Source organism: Eleginops maclovinus, chromosome 1 (assembly GCF_036324505.1).
Source record: "Eleginops maclovinus isolate JMC-PN-2008 ecotype Puerto Natales chromosome 1, JC_Emac_rtc_rv5, whole genome shotgun sequence".
In the NCBI taxonomy this organism is placed as follows: domain Eukaryota; kingdom Metazoa; phylum Chordata; class Actinopteri; order Perciformes; family Eleginopidae; genus Eleginops; species Eleginops maclovinus.
In genome coordinates, this window is record NC_086349.1 from 11945363 (window position 1) to 11965838 (window position 20476).

At 42.5% G+C, this 20476-nt stretch overlaps 1 protein-coding gene across 1 annotated transcript; it reads left to right on the plus strand.

Moving 5' to 3' along the window:
* Positions 1 to 915: 915 nt before the first annotated feature.
* Positions 916 to 20439, plus strand: rimkla (ribosomal modification protein rimK-like family member A). The gene is made up of 5 exons (XM_063892984.1): positions 916 to 1904; positions 9993 to 10223; positions 13206 to 13292; positions 14442 to 14645; positions 16050 to 20439. Exons 1-5 carry the CDS (start codon positions 1742 to 1744, stop codon positions 16553 to 16555), a joined length of 1191 nt encoding a protein of 396 aa, XP_063749054.1. The 5' UTR covers positions 916 to 1741; the 3' UTR covers positions 16556 to 20439.
* The last annotated feature ends 37 nt before the right edge of the window (positions 20440 to 20476 follow it).

Sequence of the window (20476 nt, forward strand, 5' to 3'; positions counted from 1 at the left end):
ATGTCAGTTTTGACTTTGTGTACTGAAATGATAATACATTTATTGTATTCATAATTTGTATAACAACCCCCCAAAGCCACTTTACATTTGTGGATGTTGCCTGTATACTGGTTCATCAGAAGAGAATAGCGAAAACTTCCAATGTTATGATATTTGAATCATTTGGATGGGACATTATTTGTATCTGTGGGGATGATAAAGTTAAGGTTTTGGAACTACAATTCAGATAATGCTTTGTTGGAAACAAAGAGGATATATAATGTCGCAATGGATTAGGTTAGTAACCTGTGTGCATTTAGCCTATACATTAACTTTAGCTAAATGTTAACTAAGCACCACTGAACGTATGCCAAATGAATTATTTGCAGCTTCTGTTTGCAAACTGGGCACAACACTATGTAGGCTACAAACATCAAACTATCACTGGAGTAATTTAACAGCAAACAACTTAAAAACGTGACTCCACAGTTTAATGAGCGTCATTTTCCAAAGCGGATTTATGACGGAAGTGGACTACGGAATTGGAAAACAGGCCTATGTGTGTTTATATTGGATTGAGTTAACCTTCCACATTCATGGTTAACCCCCACCCACAATGCTGGCACAGGGACAGAGAGAGGAAGTGGGTCACTCGGAAATGTTCGCACCAATATCACATGGGAGTGTTTTCCCTCTCCTTCGCAGACACAGTGTTCCCTGGATGGGGGTGCTAAACCCATAGCATCTGTGGAAATACAAGTAATTGGTTGAATAAACGCCTCTCAGATGCCAGTGCAGAGCAGAAGAAAGAAAAGTAAGATGGATAGCATCTTTAGTTTGTGATGACCTTTGTTTCATTTCCTGCCACTTCGGCATGGAGACAGCGCTGTCGGTTTTCGCCAAACCTCCTCGCACCGTCTGGTCTGAACCGGTTCGAGATGTGCGCGGTCTCGAGCTCACTGCAGACTCCACGCACGCACTGATTCGCGCAGCAGTCCGCGCCCTCTTCACGCTCCGTGCAGAAACGCTCTCATTGGTCAGGATGTGCAGGACCCACCCACATCTCCCGCGTGCTGTTTGGACGACGAGTGAGTTTCCCAGCTGTGATTGGTCGATGCCCCTCCAAAACTTTTATTTTGGGGCAAGCCCCGTTTATTGTGCACGGGCACGCGGAGAAATGGAGTTGTAAACGAAGCTCGTGCACTTTTCAGCACCAAAAACTCGTGGACAGCAGCCAACGGAGGAGAAGGGGGTGACGCTGAGGGTTAGCTTATTGTGATAAACACAAGACCGAGCGGTTTGCGACGCCACACTGCCGCTGCGATCGCGGGAAACCTTCACCGGTGGAACTGAGTCGGGGAGGAACGACACACAGCGGCACAGCCTGTGCTTTGTTCGCCCCGGCGGGCAGATCGTGCCGCGAGCTGGATATTGCTTAGAGACACGTTTCAGCGGGCGAACACACCGTTATTCTCGGTTCGCTCGTGTCGAATTGTGCGCGGTCTGGAACTGCCCCCCGGGAAGACCGAATGCCTGCAGATGAGGGGAAACAAAGGTGATAAAGACTGTTATTCATCAGTCCGCACGACGGTTGAGCCGGGGTCCTGTTTTTAGCCACATAGCCTGCTCGTGCTGCTAGCCTCTCCATTGTGTGAGCAGCTCTGCCGCCAGATCCCCGAGTCACTCACTGCCGCTACACACCTGCTACAACTGTGTGTTCTCCGCCGGATTTTTTTACTTTTTTTGAATCCACGCATCCAAAATGTGCTCTCGGGTTTGGTTCGTGACCGACCGGCGGATCAGCCAGGAGTATCCGCAGGTCCAGATCCTCCGGGCGCTGAAGGAGCGCTGCTCCGACGAGGATGTTGAATTCCGCTCGCTGCTCATGGATCAAATCGTGCTAACGATCAGCGAGGGACAGTTAGGCAAGTATCACATACTAACTCAAAGCAGTGGATGTGTTGTCGTAAACTGTGTACACGAGTGGTGCAGTGTAATTAATTCAGATGTACACAAAGTCAGTGGCATGCGGTTATTGTTTGGGGAGCACACTGCTGTGAGCGGGGAGAGGGCTAACCCGGTCTGCCTGCTAGCAAGGAAGCGGATGGTAACCACAGACGTGACCGCCTAACCCAGTTTCCAGCTAGACTGCCTCCAGAGGGGAGCGATGATGCTTGATTTAATTTCGCTGAATACGGTACAATTCCAACAATGCCGTCGATGATTTACTTAAGCATCAACGCACTGGGGATATTCATATTACAGAAGCACAGTAGCTGAGTATTTAACGTGTTAAACTGGGTTTTGATATGGCAACCTGGCGCCAGGCCGAAGAAGCCACACATGTTTCACATAAGGTTACAAAAAAGGCCGCCAGTAGACTATTCCGGTGATTATTGCAATGTTCTCTTTATTGAATGTTTGCGGTTATGATCAAGTCTACACCAGATGTAACCAGCACCAAAAATACTATTTTAGAATGTATTCTTATATGAAACAAAAGCCCCTTTAAAACGTATTGAGGATAAAGAATGAAAAAATAGCACATTGTGCATCTGTAGAGCCATAACCTGTACCTGTGTTTTGATTAATTCGTTTTTTTGATCAGATTGTTGTTATTATTTGTAGCAAAGAGATATAGACTCAACAATACTGGACTGAACACAGCTAATACAACAACACACTGTATGAATGCTATAAGGCTTCATAGGAATAATATGACAGATCCACAGAAAGCACACGTGTGTATAAAGCCAGTTGACCAAGTATCAGCTCAGTCTTTCATATTTTCTGATTATTTTACTATTCTACTAACATCATGATACCATTTGTGTTGTACTTTTGGTTTTGTTATGTCCAGAACACATTATGTCTGCTTATTATGAGATGACAATATTTCCCAGTATGGACTCGCGGGGCCTTGATAATGTGATGGTAACAGTAGGAACTCTCAACAAACACACACACATGGAATTTATCAGGGCGGTGTGAAGTGGGGCCGGTGTCACCAGATGAGAGGCGTGCAGGTTGCAATTAACACATAAACGGTGTAGGCTGGCACTGATTCAGCAGAGGCTGAATAGTTGGGAGAGCGTGTGGGATGGATAGGGGTGAGATCGAGCAGCACGTCCCTCACAGACTGTTACATCAGGTCAGCTGTACAGACCAGTCATGGCAGAGCTTTGAGCTCAACATGGGTTGAACTGAAAAGCCCACAATGGATTATTGAAGCTTTTTAACAAACTACACGTCTGTCACATTCGATAGTAAGGCCTAAACAAATGCTAGAAGTGTTTTTTTGTGGCATTCATACAAAATATCTACCAAATGAAAATACAAGTACTCTGCAGTTGTTGCTACCATGGCTAGATCATCTTATCTAAAGACTAGGCTACTCTGTAATCAAAAATACTCAACATTTTCTAGGAAATATAATGAAATGAGACAACATTAGCCAACACAGATAGATAGGTAGCCGTCTGTCTGGATCTTTAGCTTAGCATGCAACTCAAGCAGGGCAGTTATCATGGTCTGTAATCCATTCTGGGCCCTAGTCTGCATACATCTTCTGAGCCTTGGCTTGACATCACAGATTAACAGCCAGTAGATTAGACACGCTGTAGCCCGGCTACACAGGGAGCCATGCAGACTGGCTGGGCTCTCCATGTGCAAACTTGCCCTGAACATCTAGTATTACATTTGTATAACCCACTTTACATTTGTACTACAGAAACCTTAGAGTTGGAGGGCAAAATCAAAACAGAATTTGCCCAACTAAATACAGCTTTTTAATCTAGATAAAGATTGCAACCTTTGTAAAATGCTTATCATTCCAGGCTTTAAAATCTTAATATGGAAAGATTATTAGAATGATAAGTGATCGTGATTTAAAAAACCCTGGATGTCACTGACAATCTCTTTAGGTGGAAATAGTTATTCACCTCCACTGTTCTTTGTCTTTAGTGCATTTATATTTGATAAAACATGAACATTTGACTCATGAAATATGTTGTTAAAATGAACACAGGGCATTTCAAGGTTAAGAATGATATGCTACCATAACTGGTTCAAAGATGCCTTTTTAGACAAACTCGAGCAAATAAAGCTGAGGTCTTGCACATGAGTATTTGCTTTAGGATAGGGAAGGTCAGAATGCAATCCTAAAACTGATAGGCTAACACCTTTACTGCCTGCTTTTTGAAATTGCTCCGCTGTCTGCATTCTCAAATCAGGTTGAGGCGCAGGTTTCACACTGAAGTTAATGGGTTCAATGTGTCCCTAGGGGGAGAGATGAGTGCAGACACACACACACTTGTGTTTTAATGACCAATGATGGCCCCTCACATAAGACAGCCAAACCTAGCATACAGCTAGCTAGTGGCATTTCTCATCCCATGATTTGCGCTGAGGGGTGTTTCAAACAGAGACCGGATATGAGCGGCTGTCGCAACGCTTTCTGATCCCTGCACATGCCAGTGGGCACACTTGTACCCAGAAGACGATAAATGCAACGCTACTGTGTCAGTGAATTAGAAGGTGGAGCGCTAAGGCAGTATCTTAATTTACCTCCAGACATGTGAGTGTGTATCAGCATTGTGACATTCAGTTGAGACACTGTAGCTTTAGTGCCATTCCCTGTTTGGTCATTTATGATGCACAGATGCCCATTTATGAGAAATGAGACTTTATGATGATCAGCAGTATGGCAAGGCCGTTAACCTGATTTACATTCACACTGTATTTTAAAGGTAAAAAAAACTGAGTTCATGCCATACATTTGGGAGATCTGATAGGCATCGTAGTCCTGGAATCCACTTTTTTTAGATTCCAAGTTGCATCTTTACCTCCCAAATACATGTTTATTATAATAAGTGGTCATATTTGGGCATGTGGCTTTATTGGTCATGTCACACCCCCAAAGGAAAAGTGTTTGCCCATCATTTAGCCAGCAATATCTCATTTGCAGGTTCTCACATACAGACCAGAAGTATTTGCATTTTATTGATATTGCCAAAGAGGCTCACAGTACCTGCTTTCCCCCCTAGATAGGAACAAAGAAACAATATATAAAGGGAGCTCACATTCAAGTGACGGAAACACTGACTGGCAAACCCTGGACATCTATTTTTTTTACTGTTATTGTTCTTCCTGAAAATAGTATTCCTATAATCCCGGAGATTATAGTATAGGGGCTGTGGCCTGGGTGCTTCGTCATAAAGCCAGGGGTTTTTCATTTCCAGGTTCTCACAGTGCTTGGTTTTCCTCTACATAGGAACAAAGACATGATATACAGCTCTGGAAAAAAGGAAGAGACCACTCCAAATTGTTCTTAAATCTCAATCTCTACTTGTATGGCAGCCAGTCCAGCGTCTGTTGAATTCCAACACAGAGAACAACTGTCAGTAGTTTATAGAATACAATCAAATTAAAATAAATTGAACTCAAAGACATACGTATAAAACAAGAGAAAATTATAATGCTGAAGTGGTCTCTTACTTTTTTCAGCATCTGTATAAAGGGAGCTCATAATTCAAGTGACAGCAACACTGATTGGTAAACCCTGAACATATTTACCGTCTTCATTATGTTCGATGTTAGATTTCCATTGGAAGCGTTTTTGTGCCACAGTCCAGTTAACTTCTCAAGCTGCTGCTCGTGTCGGCATGCAACCACTGATCTGAGAAACCAGTCAGAGCAGCTGCTCATCAACAGAGTTTATTTTGTAACTCTAGCCAACTTACACAACTGCTGTGCTTGTGTTTGTATTATTGTGGTTTGTCACAGAGATGTTGATTTATTATGAAACAACGCGGAAGTACGTGCATGTGGGAAGTAGAGAACTTTCACAACCCACATCTAATCCATGTCGGTCAGTATTAGCAGATGACCAACACAAACCTACTAAAAGAAACCTGTCCTCCCATCACTAATAACTTTTGTGAATGTCAAGCCTCACTTTTTATATATAGTCATAGTGCTCGTGCTTGACTTTGTAATTTGCATAGTTGCAGTTGGCAAAAATAGCTCTGTCTGCAAACTGGACTCTAAAACGTATAATTTTCAACTTTCTGATGCGAACTTATGTTGCAGAATGTGGTCAAGCTACAGGTTATCACAAACATGCATGCAAATGGCCTGAATGGCACGCCCCACTATCTGACAGCATGCCCTCATGCCAAAAAGATAACCTACACATTTGAACATGTCACAGTGGCAGTCGAGCATCATTCAGAGACGTCAAAAAGTTATCAGTTAAAATGGCTATGTTGAAAATTTTATTTTTTTTCAAACCAGTTGCTGTGGCTAAGGGATACAAAATATTTCCGACACATCATTATGGCAAAAATATAAAAATAGCCATTAGGTAAGGCCTGGCGAGAGACTGTTTAGACTCACTCTACCCAAGCACTTACTCCATTCCACATAGCAAACGTTATTTTTATTAAATAGTGGTAGCAATTTACTTTGTTGTATATAGTATATGAATATTTGATAAAGGATAAAAGTTTCATGTGATATTGATTGATGTTATGTCTGTTCTCCATATGGTGCATGATGCTGTAAAGCAGGGGTGTCCAAACTTTTTAAACCGAGGGCCAGATACAGAAAAATATACAAAGGGATGGGCCTAAAGGTGAGGTATATTGCCTCATAAGTTAAGTTAGAAGTTAGAAAATTCAATCAAATGTAGCTAAATTATGCTTTAAGAAAGAAAAAAACAGCCTACGTCACAGCTCTCCGTAGGGTTTCATTGATTTAGTTTAGGGTTCATTCCTTAAAACGGGAGCTTCAGATTGCTTAAAATAAGGGGAAATATGTAGGGTATATATTTCAAGCTTGACGTTATTTGGCTTTTTTCTTATCAACTTAGATTTGTTAAAACATTTTTTCAACTTTAATTGACTGAATTTATTGGAAATTGGGCTTATCAACTCATGAGTACTACTGTGTAATATTCGTTTACATATACATTTAAGAAGTACAATATAAGACGAGCACAAGTTTCAGGTGTGGGCCATATTCCATTAAACCTTTTGAATTCGCTGAGGGCCGATTCAAAATGGGCCATAGCTTGGACACCCCTGCTGTAAAGTGTGATATCAAAGATAGATAACATAATTGTGTGTCCTCATATTAAAGTTTCACCATATTTCCATGCTTAAAGTCTTCAGTGATATAGTATGGTTGAAATATCCGAAACCAAACGTATAAAAGATGAAAACTAAAGTGACAGTTCAGTGGCAGTTTAACGTGTGTTGTTGATCTCTGTTTGTATGTTATTCTGACAGATATTTATGTTGTCTGATGATAGTTTAGGTACTATGAATGCTACATTAAAGTAGGCTAACTATCAGTACACAGGCTAGCTCTCAGAGGATGTGCAGGATAATGGCCTCTGATGAACAATAGATCAAAGCTTGGGCTCACGGTCGGACTACCGTGCATGTTTTTGCCTGATGAGGATAATGCAAATTATTCATTAAAGGCATTATTTGCCAAGCCCGATCAAACCATGGGTGAACCTGCTACCCCATCAGGCTCATTTCGACAGTATCCCCCGACACACACTGCTTTCAGGGCACCAGACAAACATTGGCAAAGTGTTTGTCGGCATGGCTTTGTGACGTTGCCACGGTATGCACAGAATGCTTGTAAGCTTTGTCTGGTATATTTCAAATGGGATGCGTACATACAGTCCATTGAACCTTAAAAACATTATAGTCTGTTGTAGGAGTGAAGAAAACACCGTAACTACACATGGGTCACACCCACACTAAGTGTAGACACAAAAAAAGCCCATGTTTCCTTTTGTTATGGAGCAAAATGGTCAGGATGGGGTCCGGTCACATGATGTACAGTGCACACGAACACTTGCACAAATGAATAGGACTGATTCATCTGGCTGCCTCATTGCTCTCTGTTTGGTTCCCCTGGAGATGGAGACGAGCACCATGAACAGTGAATACTGTCTGTCAAAAAGCATGAGACCACATCCCCTGGCACGTCCCACTGTAATACCATTCTGCACAATCAGAGCAGTGTGGCCGCGGGAACACTACAATCTGCTGCTTCTGTACTGAGATTGTGAGAAGGAAGAGGAGGAGTAAAAAAGGGAGGGTTGGCAGTCTTTTCATGGCTCCATACTTCTTTTTTCATGCGCCCATTTTGCCCCTCCCTTCCCTTCCTTCCTCTGTGGTGAGTCTGGAAGACATCCCCGACCTCTTCTGCCTGCTGCTGCCTCTCTCTTGTTCCCTCTTCTACCTGTCTGCACAGAAAGAGCTAAAAAAAAAAAAGCAAGTGTTGGCTCCACCCAAAGTGTATGTTATGGAGGCCTGATGCACATCTGCAGACGCATCTAGCTGTCTGCTTGTATTACTAATGCGTCACCCGTCGAGCTTCTGGTGACCTCTGATGATCTTAGCCAGCGGTGCTGTCACTGCTGTGAGCCTGCAGACTGTAAGATGGCTGGAAACCAGGTCACGGTGGAGGTGAAGTGCTGTGCCAGCGACAAGCGTGTCTCCTCCCTCGCCCCCAGTATGTTACCCTTTAATATGTGCATATCCTCACAAACACACAGGTTTCATTGTCACCCCATCTGTTCTTCCCGATGAGCTGTTGGGTTGCATCGCCTGCAAAAAAAGTCTGTCTCCGTTTCCTTTTCTCGCCCATGGCGAAAAAAGTCACACCATTCACAAGTGAAATGCTGCCAAACTATGGCTATGGCTGGTGAATTTGCCATCTGTGTTTGGCAATTATCAAGTCAGTGTTCAGCTGAATCTTATTCTGTTCTGCAGATGAAGATAGCTGTTGATACAGATTGCTAGCAAATGTAGCCGATCTTTAACCTTGTAGGAGAGTCAGTGTATGCCACTGCAACTTTTAAACTGCCATTCTACCAGACAGGCTTCTTTTCCAAGGCTCCCTTGTTTTCAATGGCTTCCACATGCTGTGCTGAGTTGAAATGGCTGATCAGTGACCTATTCAGATGTGCTCTGTTAGCCTGTTGTATTCACTCTGCCATCATTTGCATAATAAAGTGGCCACAGGCTGAGACATTGAAAACCAATGTCATTTTAACTTTCAATGAAACAAAACACCATTATTTTAGATAATAGTCAGCCAAATGACAATGATGTTGCTTTGTGACAGGATACAAAAAGAGATTAGCATAAAATATCAGGTTACCCACATGAAGTGTGATTAAAATCAAGACCCTTGGGGCATCTCTCTCTAACCCACTGCCCTACATTTAGACAAACAGTCAACAGTGTCGGTACATGAGCAAGGATATCTCTTTTTCAGTCAAGGAAGAAAATCATTGGCTGTAAGGGTAGTGCTGTAAGTTGATCCGGCCTGCAGCATGCAAATAAAAGCTGGCAATGTTTTGAAATTCATCATTTAAAACACTCCTCCTTGGGACTGGATGCCTCTTTCTAGTCCCTATAACTCTGTCAGATCTGTGTGTTCTGTGTGAGGACCAGAGCAATGTCCACAAATAGTCTCCATAAGGAGATGAGTTAACTTTTCCAGCTGGAGTTTCCCCCCTAGTGTTTCCTAAATCCCAGCAACTCATTTCACAATGTTTCCAGCGCCTGTAAACATGGCCTGAAGGATATAACGGTAGCTATAAACGATGACATGTTGCTTTCTAACGTGGCTCTGGGTCCTTGAGTGCAAGAAACAGGACTGATGTGAGAGGGTTTTCTCCATAGTGGAATTAAGAGCTCTAAAATGGTGTTTTGGTCAGTCAGCAAAATCCTTTATTAATTAAAAGATACATTCTAGTGTCGGTCTTTACTTCTTCTCTGTGTTTTTAGCTGTTTTATACTTTTCAACCCCTCCTCCTTTGTGATGTGTGTCATTCAGCATGGAAACTTGTAATTTAAGTGGTATATCCTTATTTTTGAGTAAACTCCTCTGAATTTATCAGGATCAGGCCTTTGTATCTCTACAATTAATTGTAACAAATTAGGATTTTTGTTTAACCATAATAATCTTATTTCTGCCTCTAGGTCTGCGAGTGGAGCAGGAACTGGTGACATCTTATCCACAGGTGGTGGTGGTGCGGGTGCCCACGCCCTGGGTGCAGTCAGATAGTGACATCACCGTGCTGCGCCACTTGGAGAAGATGGGCTGTCGGCTGATCAACCGTCCCCAGGCTATACTCAACTGTGTCAACAAGTTCTGGACCTTTCAGGAGCTAGCCGGCCACGGAGTGCCTCTCCCCGACACCTTCTCTTACGGTAAATCAATAGCTGTCATCTTTCTCACAGGGGTGGTGTATTGTGGTAGCACTGTGCTGTTGTTACCAAGTCTCTGTTCTGACCTGGCGTGTTGATCCAAACACAAGTGGTCATCTCTAAGTGAATCAGTTTACAGCTGGTATTGGAAAGTATCTTGAGCGTCATCATTTTCGTTTGCATATATCAACAAAATACATATTTCAATAAAAGATTGTGTGTGTATACATTTCAGTTGGGAGGCTCACCTAAATTACATGCATTAACAATACAAAAACCTGCAATGACAACAGTCTTTGTCTGCCTATGGGCGCACTATTCTCCACCCAACAGCGGTAACCGGGACGCACAAAGCTCTAGAGATCCGAGATAAGAGCAGGTGGTCGGTCCTCAGATCTGTGCAGAGCACCGGAACAAAAACTCTGACAGTGTGATAATAACATCCAACACACAACACTCACTCTCAGTGGGTTCTGTGACATGAGTCAAAACTGCTTAAATACACCAAGCAAAGACCTTATTGGACAAAGCCAGCGACTGATAGCTTACTCTCCATTAACCCTGTGAAGCCCAAATATAGAAAAGCATTATTTTTTGACCTTTCAGATGTTGTTGTAGGAAGCCTCTGGTGCGGAAAGGAAAGTTTTCACTTTTTTGTTTAACGTTTTTAGGGAAATGTTGTAATATTGCAATGCAAAATAAAAGAAATCAAAATAAAATTTGATGAATCTATTCCTTAATAATATAATCATTAAATATGTTCATGTTCTAGACTTTGTAATATTAAAAAAACAAATATTTGATGCATTTTACTTCCTTGAATCTGACAACCCCAAATCCAATAAAACAAAGATGTTGATGGTTTTGAGATTTGGAAGTTGTGAGTTTATGGCCAGGCGGCAGGACCTATAAACACATTTACTACCCAGCATTACTACCAGATGCTACCTAGCATTGTGAGGCTGGACCTTTTGACTATGTAAATGTATTATTTTACACATTTTTAGGATAACTTAAAGTGATGTTGTAAAATTACAACCGTGGGCCTTACAGGGTTAAGCAGAGGAGATATCGGTTCAGGACACAGTTCTTTAATGTGGCCCATGATGCATTACTGCACCCACAACAACACAAATGAAGTGTCCACAGGTGGCGCAGTTGACTGGATCTCCATGCACACCTTTAGTTAAAGGTCACCAGAGAAGCAGGGTCATGGTATGAGCAGTGACTGATCTCATAGTCAGGGTGATGGGTAGGACAGGTTTGGTGCCTGGCTCTATGGCACATCAGGGGGCGCCCGGGGGTTATACTGCCACTTCTTCAGCTTCCAGTCCACACTCTGCACTTGGACTTGATCCGGTTACCCTCCGATACCCAAGCCAGGTCCCTGTGGACTGGAAATCAGTTAATGAATGTGGACGCATCTGGCTTTAATAATACCTCCTCACCAAGAGTCCACACTGCATTTCACCTAATGTAGGGCCCTTGGTGTTCAGTGCTTTCAGAATTCAGACTGTCATTTCATTACTACCTAAAGGAAGTGTTGAATATTCTGCAGATGAATCCATTCTGAAATGTGTCACTAGTTGTTGTTAGAATATACAAATAGGTAATCTCTGTTAGTACTGATAAACAACTTCATAAGTTAATATAAGTGCCTCATCCTTAACGAAATGGATATGAGCATAAACGCATGTTGTTGTTCTGACATTTTAATCACATTAGTTGCATCACAGGCTTTAGTCCACATCGTGTCTGTATAGAAGGATTAATAAACCATCAGTCACTCATTACTCTGCTGCAATGACTCAAACAACAGAGAGAACAATACATTTACACATCTGGTCAAACCATTAGAGCCACTAAACCACACATTGATCACAGTTCCTCTGACACAACCTACTGTTGCTAAAGATATGGGGGTGGGGGGGGCAGACTGCTGTTTTCATTTGTTGTAGTTTCTGCTGTCCACAAAAAATCCACCGTGCTGTGGTGTTTGTGAGAGCAGACAGAGAAGGATACAGACAGAAACAGAAAGAAAGAGGAGGGGGTGTTTGGCCTACATTCCATTGGTCTCTGCACAGTGGGCCGGGCGATGCATGCAGAGCGGCTGGAGAGCCTATGTTACACCCCCCCCCCTCTAATCGCCCCTCCCCATACCCTCTCATGATTTTTCAAAATAAAAGATGCCATCGCCTCGCTCCTGCTCTCCACCTCTGCAGCTTATGACGTGCCTGGTCCCACATTTGTTGTCTGCTTCCCCCCCCCCCGCTTCCTCTGCTGTTTCTCCCCCTCACTGAAAACACATGTGAATCAGCGCATCAGGGAGAAGCCATGTGTCAGGGCAGCTCACATCTGTTCCCTTGACCGAATGCCAGATAAGAACAGACAGGCAGGAGTGATCGAGACAGAGGGAGAGAAGTGGAAATGGATTCTTACACATATTTTCAATCACTTCTTGAGCCGAAGCCGAGAAAGCTGGAGCACATCTGCTGCTGCAAGCTGCCGCTCTCCGTCACCGAGGGATACGGTCAGCTGCTTCACATTAATGCACCCCTCTGTGACCGCTTTGTTTCGATCTCATGAATCAAGCAGCAAAAATAAGTATAAGCTTAGCACAGCACTCCTACAGCCTTGCTTTATTGAGTCATTTCTGTTGCCATAGCGACAGGCTACATTCCCTCCCCCCACCCTGTTCAGATGGCTGTAATGTGTGAACCATGCTATCAAAACAAGAGCTGTTTTAAAGTGTGTGTGTGTGTGTGTGTGTGTGTGTGTGTGTGTGTGTGTGTGTGTGTGTGTGTGTGTGTGTGTGTGTGTGTGTGTGTGTGTGTGTGTGTGTGTGTGTGTGTGTGTGTGTGTGTGTGTGTGTGTGTGTGTGTGTGTGTGTGTGTGTGTGTGTGTGTGTGTGTGTGTGTGTGTGTGTGTGTGTGTGTGTGTGTGTGTGTGTGTGTGTGTGTGTGTGTGTGTGCATGCATTTACCAGGAGGGCATGACAACTTCCGTAAGATGATCGACGAGGCAGAGCCGCTGGGCTACCCGGTGGTGGTGAAGAATGCACGGGGCCACAGAGGTAAGAGCATCAGCGTGTTTGTCCCTGTCACCAGCTCTGGTCCCCACACCCCAAACATCTGTACGCTGCTGCGGGCGACTGGCAGCTCAGTCCACTCTGACATGAAATTCATTGTCAGTGTTAAATGATTTAGGATGGTGGTGCTGCAACAACAAAACCAAAATAACGAGGTTTGCATGGCTGCTGGGTTTATCATCCCTGTTTCTGCTAATTTGACCGTAGTTTTTTCAATTTCAATGGACTCACGGGGGCTTGTGGAAAATGTTTGCTTTGCCAATAATGTTGGAGTTGAACCCCAGTGTCTGCTGACCTATTAGCCTTTTCCTATCAAATTATTGACACTTGGCTAGCTTGCCAAGGAATAACAAAGCACCTTGGATAGCCCAGGCTGCTGGCACAATGCATTGATGGGGAATGCAGCCGTTGGTCAACAACTAACTTCAACCTTTTTTTTTATTGAGGTCTCGAGGGTTGCTTTCCTCCCCTCAGTTGTTAACCTTTGTCATTGGCTGAAGTCCAACTCCTTCTCTTGAGCAAATACAAGGCCTGTTGAAAATATTTAAAGGGTTTGTATTTGTGGGCATCTCCAGATGTTTTAGTACCATCGATACAGAGTAGTCATGTGTCTCACTGAGTCCCAGAACAATGACTCATGTTATTTCTAAGTGTGCTAGCCTGCCACTGTCTTCACATCTTCATGATGTTACCCAGGGATTGCCTTGTCATCTAATTTGGATCGTCACCTACACACAATGTACAAACGCACAGCAATCACAAGATTTTCCCCGGTGCTGGATGAGAGGGCTTGACAACCAGGAGACAGGGCCAAGTGGTACTAATTAAAACAGGCATTTTCTATCCTATGTGAGAAGCAATTTTGTGGCCGCTAACAGGAGTGTCACATCCATTATACAAAACACAGGGACTAGCAACAGACTCAGTCAGCAGATGCTTCTACTTGTCAGCCGAACTTTGTGGAAGTTATCCAATCTTAGCTAATATTATACACAAGTCTAAGACCCTGCCACTTATTTTCATGTTAAAAATCTACACTATAACACACATTTCAGACCTTGCAAGCATCAGTAGCAGCAAAAGTAACTTGTATCTCCTTTTTCTTCCTTCCTTCATCTTGTGTCTCCTTCCCAGGCAAGGCTGTGTTCCTGGCCCGGGACAAACACCACCTGACAGACCTGTGCCACTTGATCCGCCACGACACCCCCTACTTATTTCAGGAGTATGTCAAGGAGTCGCACGGTCGTGACGTCCGGGTGGTCCTGGTGGGCGGCCGTGTCATCGGCTCGATGCTACGCTGCTCCACGGACGGTCGCATGCAGAGCAACTGCTCCCTTGGTACGCATCCGCCTCCGAGAGCCAATGATGACAAACTGAATTACTAAACTATTGAGCACTGTCACACACATATTACATTACTGAGCTCGCTCCCCCTCCCCGGTTACAGTCACCAACAGTGCCAGCACTGGAACATTTAGGATGTTAAACATTTTAAAAGAGTACAAAATAAACAAACATAGAATATACACATCATTAAAATAGAATATAAAACTGAATTAAAAAGTAATATATATACACAAGTTGACTGTGAAAGGCAAAAATCAGTAGACTAGCTGTCAACTAAATACTATGAAGGGCCAAATTACAGCTTAACACATTTTAAAAGATGGATATTATTCACATTAAGTGTAGGGCTTATGAAATATAAATTAAAATGTGAAGAAAAGTCCAGTTATAAGTCATAGACTCGCTTTAATTATTCAAAAAGAGCCGTGTGCCACATTCAAGGTGTCACATGACTGCTCATCAATCCTGTGTATGCAGGAAATATCTAACGGTCATAGCAGAATTTGTTAATCGAGAAAAACAGTCCATCTGCTATATAAACCCGTTTTTGGAAACCGTGCCAAATCAACAAGCTTGTCCCGAATGTGCCCCGCAGACATCAAGTGACACAGCATTCCAGCTGATGAGACTGATTTTGCGTGACAGAGCATGAGCAGTGTTGCTGGTGTAGGCTGCTTATTGGCTGTGACATATTTAGGACGCTAGTGAGCAGGTTGTTCTGCGTTTATGAAACAGATCATGTTGACACTTGCACTCACTGTATGTGGATCTGGTGCTGTATTTATATACGTTTCAGAGTTCCCACGTATTTTCATGGATAAAATTTCAAATATTTTCCATGGCCTTTCAAGGACCCACTAGAAAATGACTATAGTAAATAAAATACAAAGAACTGAGATTCTAACTGGAAAAGCAACGTTTTCTTATAGATACCGTACTTAAAATACTACTTCAATACTTTCAACTAAAGGCACAGTTAATCAATAGTTATTTATTTAAAAGCTACCTTTACATCACTTAGTCACTGGCTTTAAAGCATGAGGGGAAACAGAACCCACTGTACTATCAGTGTATTCAAAAATGCATTCGATAATAAACTCATTTCTAGATGCAAGTGATAAAATAAACATTGCAGCAACATCGTAATGTGGCTCTACAAATTTGGATTAGCTGTAGTGTCGCATTAGGTGGGGGGTTATCCCCTAAAGAATACTGTAACAGTGGGTTTCATTAAACAAAACATTTGCTTTTACTTTTCCTGGCCTAAAACATATTTCTTAAATCCTCTGCAAACACTGCATGATAGCTCTTGTTTCTTAGTAGCTGATTCTCCACAGTCTGGAGGTTGAAAGGAATGAATATTAACCCGCACAATGTCTCTGTCTGGATTGTTAGGGGGTGTCGGTATGATGTGCCCACTGAGCGAGCAGGGGAAGCAGCTGGCCATCGAAGTGTCCAACATCCTCGGCATGGATGTGTGCGGCATCGACCTGCTGCAGCTCAACGACGGCTCCTTTGTGGTCTGCGAAGCAAACGCGAACGTTGGCTTCATCGCCTTCGACCAGGCCTGCGGCATGGACGTGGCGGGCATCGTCGCCGACTACGCCCTATCGATGCTCCCCAGCCGCCTTACTCGTAAAATGTCCCTGCTGTCGGTCGTGTCGAGCACCAGCGAGACCAGCAGCGAGCCCGAGGTGTGCCCTGTGCCCACCGGCGGTGGCGGGTCGCTGCCTGAGGCCGTCTGCAACATGAGCGTGGGTTCTACCTCCAGCGAGAGTGACCCCGAGCTGGCGGAGCCCTCCCAGTCCTCGCCCCGCCAGTCCACAGCCCCCGACCTCCCCGATCCAGCCTACAACTTCAACACTCTTCTGGCCAATGAGATCAAATTATTGACTGAGTAAGATCCAAGCAGCTTCATGCACACACAAACACAACAAATGCATATAAAAAATACACACACACACACACACACACACACATATACACACACCTGTACGCATGGCAACTGACATTCCTTTTGTAAACACACATCAATCCAAAAACCCTTCAAACACCATGTTTAATGCAAAACATGAGTGGTGAAAACGCATACAAACCCAACCACAGAAATACAAACACCAAAACATGAGCCTTATCCTACTAGCTCCCTTAAAAAAAAAAAAAAAGTAAAAAAAGATCTGAGGCTGCTCCCCTGACTCCTCGCTTTCCAAATGCAAACCACAATCTTCAAACTTAGCGTACACTGCAGCACGGTGGCGGGAGTGGGATATAGTGCTTAGGTTTACTAGTTTCAATTTAGAGAAATACTGAGGGTGAAGGTGATGTTTCTTGGGGTGGGTGTGGGATTCCAATAAAGGCATACACCTGTCACATTGTTTCCTTACTACACCGTATTATTTAAAGGAGAATCTATGGTATGTTGGCATAACAGAGGGGTTTCCTGCTGAGACTGTAGTACGCTTAGATGGATTGACGTCGAGATGAAGTGTTTTATTTCTTTAAGTCATTAGCTCCTTGGGAGAGCAATGCATCCTCATGCTGGGCACATTATCCTGACAGTTCTGATGTAGCCGTGTAGTCCTCCTGTCGAGGACACAGAACAAGAGCGGCAGAAACTGAAGCTAGGCGAATTGAACGTCAATTTTACTGCTTTTCATAACGAGAGTTAAATTCACTACACCTGTCACATGTTGTAAATCCAACTACAACAGAATGTATACACAATGTTTTAACTTTTCTACAACTAAACTCCATAAAATGCCAATTTTTAATCACTAATATTAAAATGTAGCCCAAGCTGCTACATTGACACTGAATAAGAGGCTGACGTTACCTTTTTCACGGGTAATTCAGAACATTGTCAACCTTCTGTTCACTGTTAATGAAGCAGGATGTAAATGTAAGCAAAACTGCGCTAACCGGTGTGAAGTAGTGGAAATAACAAATAGCATTTCTGTCTGAGTCACAACCTGGAATATAAAAAAGAATTGAGTGCAAAGTGCTTGATTTTTTTACTTGATATTCCTAGCCTGTTTGATAAGCCTTACCAGCAGCAGTTTGCTGCTTTTTAAAAAAGATTAAATGTCTAGCACTTTATGATGAACTGATGTATTTTTTTTCTCACTCAGCTAACATATTTAGGAAACACGAGACAGAGTGTGAAAGCTGCGTCCACACCTGTAAACAGAATATACCTCAGAACAGTGACTCCTCACTGCCACAGGACGACATAGATATTCAAACATACAGAACATATCAGCCGGGATGCTTGTGGTTTTCAAATGGCCCCTGAACCAGGTGTTCCTTCCTTTTATGTCCAAGAGCTTAGAAGATAGTTGTGTATTATTTTGTATTGCTTTACAGCTTGTTTTGTAAATATTTAGATAGGGAATTAGCTTTGATGCATACTAGTATACAGCTGATGAAACTGGAACAGCTGACATAACTGCCAACAATGAAATTTACATAAGCTATTGTGGACAAAGTTGTTTGTACAGACCTGCAATCTTTAAAGGTTTAAAATGAATTTGGTGCTAACATTTCTGAATTTGATTAGATGTGTTTGCTCAGTCATATGATTTTTTAGATTTTCTTTTAGATTTTTTTTTTTTGATAACAATGAAGTATCCTAACCTTTTAGAATATGTTGGCATAGTGTACAAATAATATGGGAGTTATATTTTTGCAGCATCTTTGAATAGAATGTTACTTTTTCCTTTTCTTAGTAAAGAAATGGAAAAACAAAATCCAGGGATTTCAGCGGCCAAGAGCATATTGCTTACGGTTTTTGTGTTCTGTTGATTTACCTCCTGTAGGCCTTCTGAAATAACCATTCAAATAGAGGTAGGGTATACTGGGCTAAGTGCCATTCATTAGGACAAATGGGACAAAAGCACAAACATTAGTTGTTCTCCGTAGTGACGTCCATGTTTTTAGACTTCTAATAACCCTTCCTGTTGAACATATCTCAGGGAAGCAGCCTGGATCTCACCCCTGACCCCCGAAGGCACGACATAATCATCCGAGCTAGAGACATGTCAACAACATTACACATAGCTACAGGCAGACAAAAAGATACAGAAACAACAACAAATAAAAGGTTGTAAACTACAGTATAAGACAATGTGGTGTATACCATGGTTACCATGCACCTTTTCCCCCCCTGCTTGTTTTATATTGTTCCTTGTTTTCTTCCTAATTTATGGTCTTTTTAAAGAAAAAGTGGTTTGTGTGCACTAATGTCTCAATAAAGTGAAACCGCTGTGAAGCTTAATTATATTTTCCTCTTTTGTGGGCCGAATTTACTAACTGCCTGGATTCTAACCGGGGCCTGCTTGAGGGTGCCAAATCTAAAACCGCCAGACAACAAGAAACGCAGCTTTCACTTTAAGTCTGCGGTCAAGTGATCACAGTGGCTCCACTGAGAGAATCACACCATTAACACTACTGTGCTGATGGTGCCCGCTATCCATATAACAGTATCTGACAAACAAACTGTGAAATCCACTGATGTCCACTGTCCTGACATGCAAGGGGCCGGTGGGCTTGATTATCAACAAGACCCATCCTAAAATAAAAGCTTATATGAGTGAACTATCTCCGATTGTTGTCCCCTATTTTTCAAGTCTTCATCTTTTTATTCAAGCCTGTTTCATCCCACATTGTGTATGTCAGTGAAAATGTAAGATCACATATCCTTTGAAGACATTACAAGCCAGCCATAACAAAGAGTGAATGTTTGTGTCTCTCTTACAGCCCTGTTGTTTAAATCTGTAGTTTACACATCATCCATATCCACACAGAGCACATTCAGCCTCTTCAGGTTCATTTTACTGTGCCCCAACAACTCTTACAATGCCTTTTTATTGCCTGGCTTCCTCTGGGAGCTATGATTTGAGGATCAGTCGGGTCAAGATCCCAATTCAGGTGGGTTTCTTTCTTCTGCTTTGTATTCGTAGATCAGTGGCCGAGATACACGGCATGGAACCTACTGAAAGAAACGGGCACGGCATGTTAGTTGTGACACAGGGATGGAAGAAAAACGTGTTAATCATGAAATGATGGAAAGTGTATTGCCCTGTGGTGCTTGGCCAGCCTGGAACAAACATGTAAGGACCTTCGGACTAGTCACTGTGTACAACAACACAAAAGAGCACAAGGTTACTATTTAATTCCAAACTGCTGCTAATGTATATTTGGCTAAAAAAATTAAAAGGGAATACGCGGAAATCAAAGTGTTTCCATGTTTTGCTGCCTCTCGACACATGAAAATGAATCTGAATGCCAAAAAACAAACATTTTGTTGTATAATTTAGTACTAGTAACACTAGTAGTGAGATGATTTTAAAAGTGATTCTTTGTTTTGATAATGAATTAATTTTTCAGAATTGTATATATGTAGGATGATTTCACAGCAGTCATCAGGTTCATTTTATGTCAATGTGTTTTAAAACGAACCTGAGATTTGCTTAAAGTTTACAACATTCTTTGATTTGCAGAAGGAACATGCAATGTTTATGCTCTGTTGATATATAGACATTAAATGTCTTCAATTACATCTGCATAGCATTTGGTGAATTGATGAAGAGGTTCTTATCTGCTAGGTACAAGGTGAGCCAAACTTTGCAAGAAAAACGGTTTAAGCAAATGCCCTTGCCATGATTCTGTTCTGTATCATTCTGTGTTACAAAACGGATCCCAAAATCATGTAATTCACAAATGTTCAAAAGGATGTAAATATATATCCCTCTCTTTTTTTTTTAGAGTCAAATAAAGATGAGCATTCAAAACCAACCAAAGTGTTTACTCCTTTTCTTGCTTCT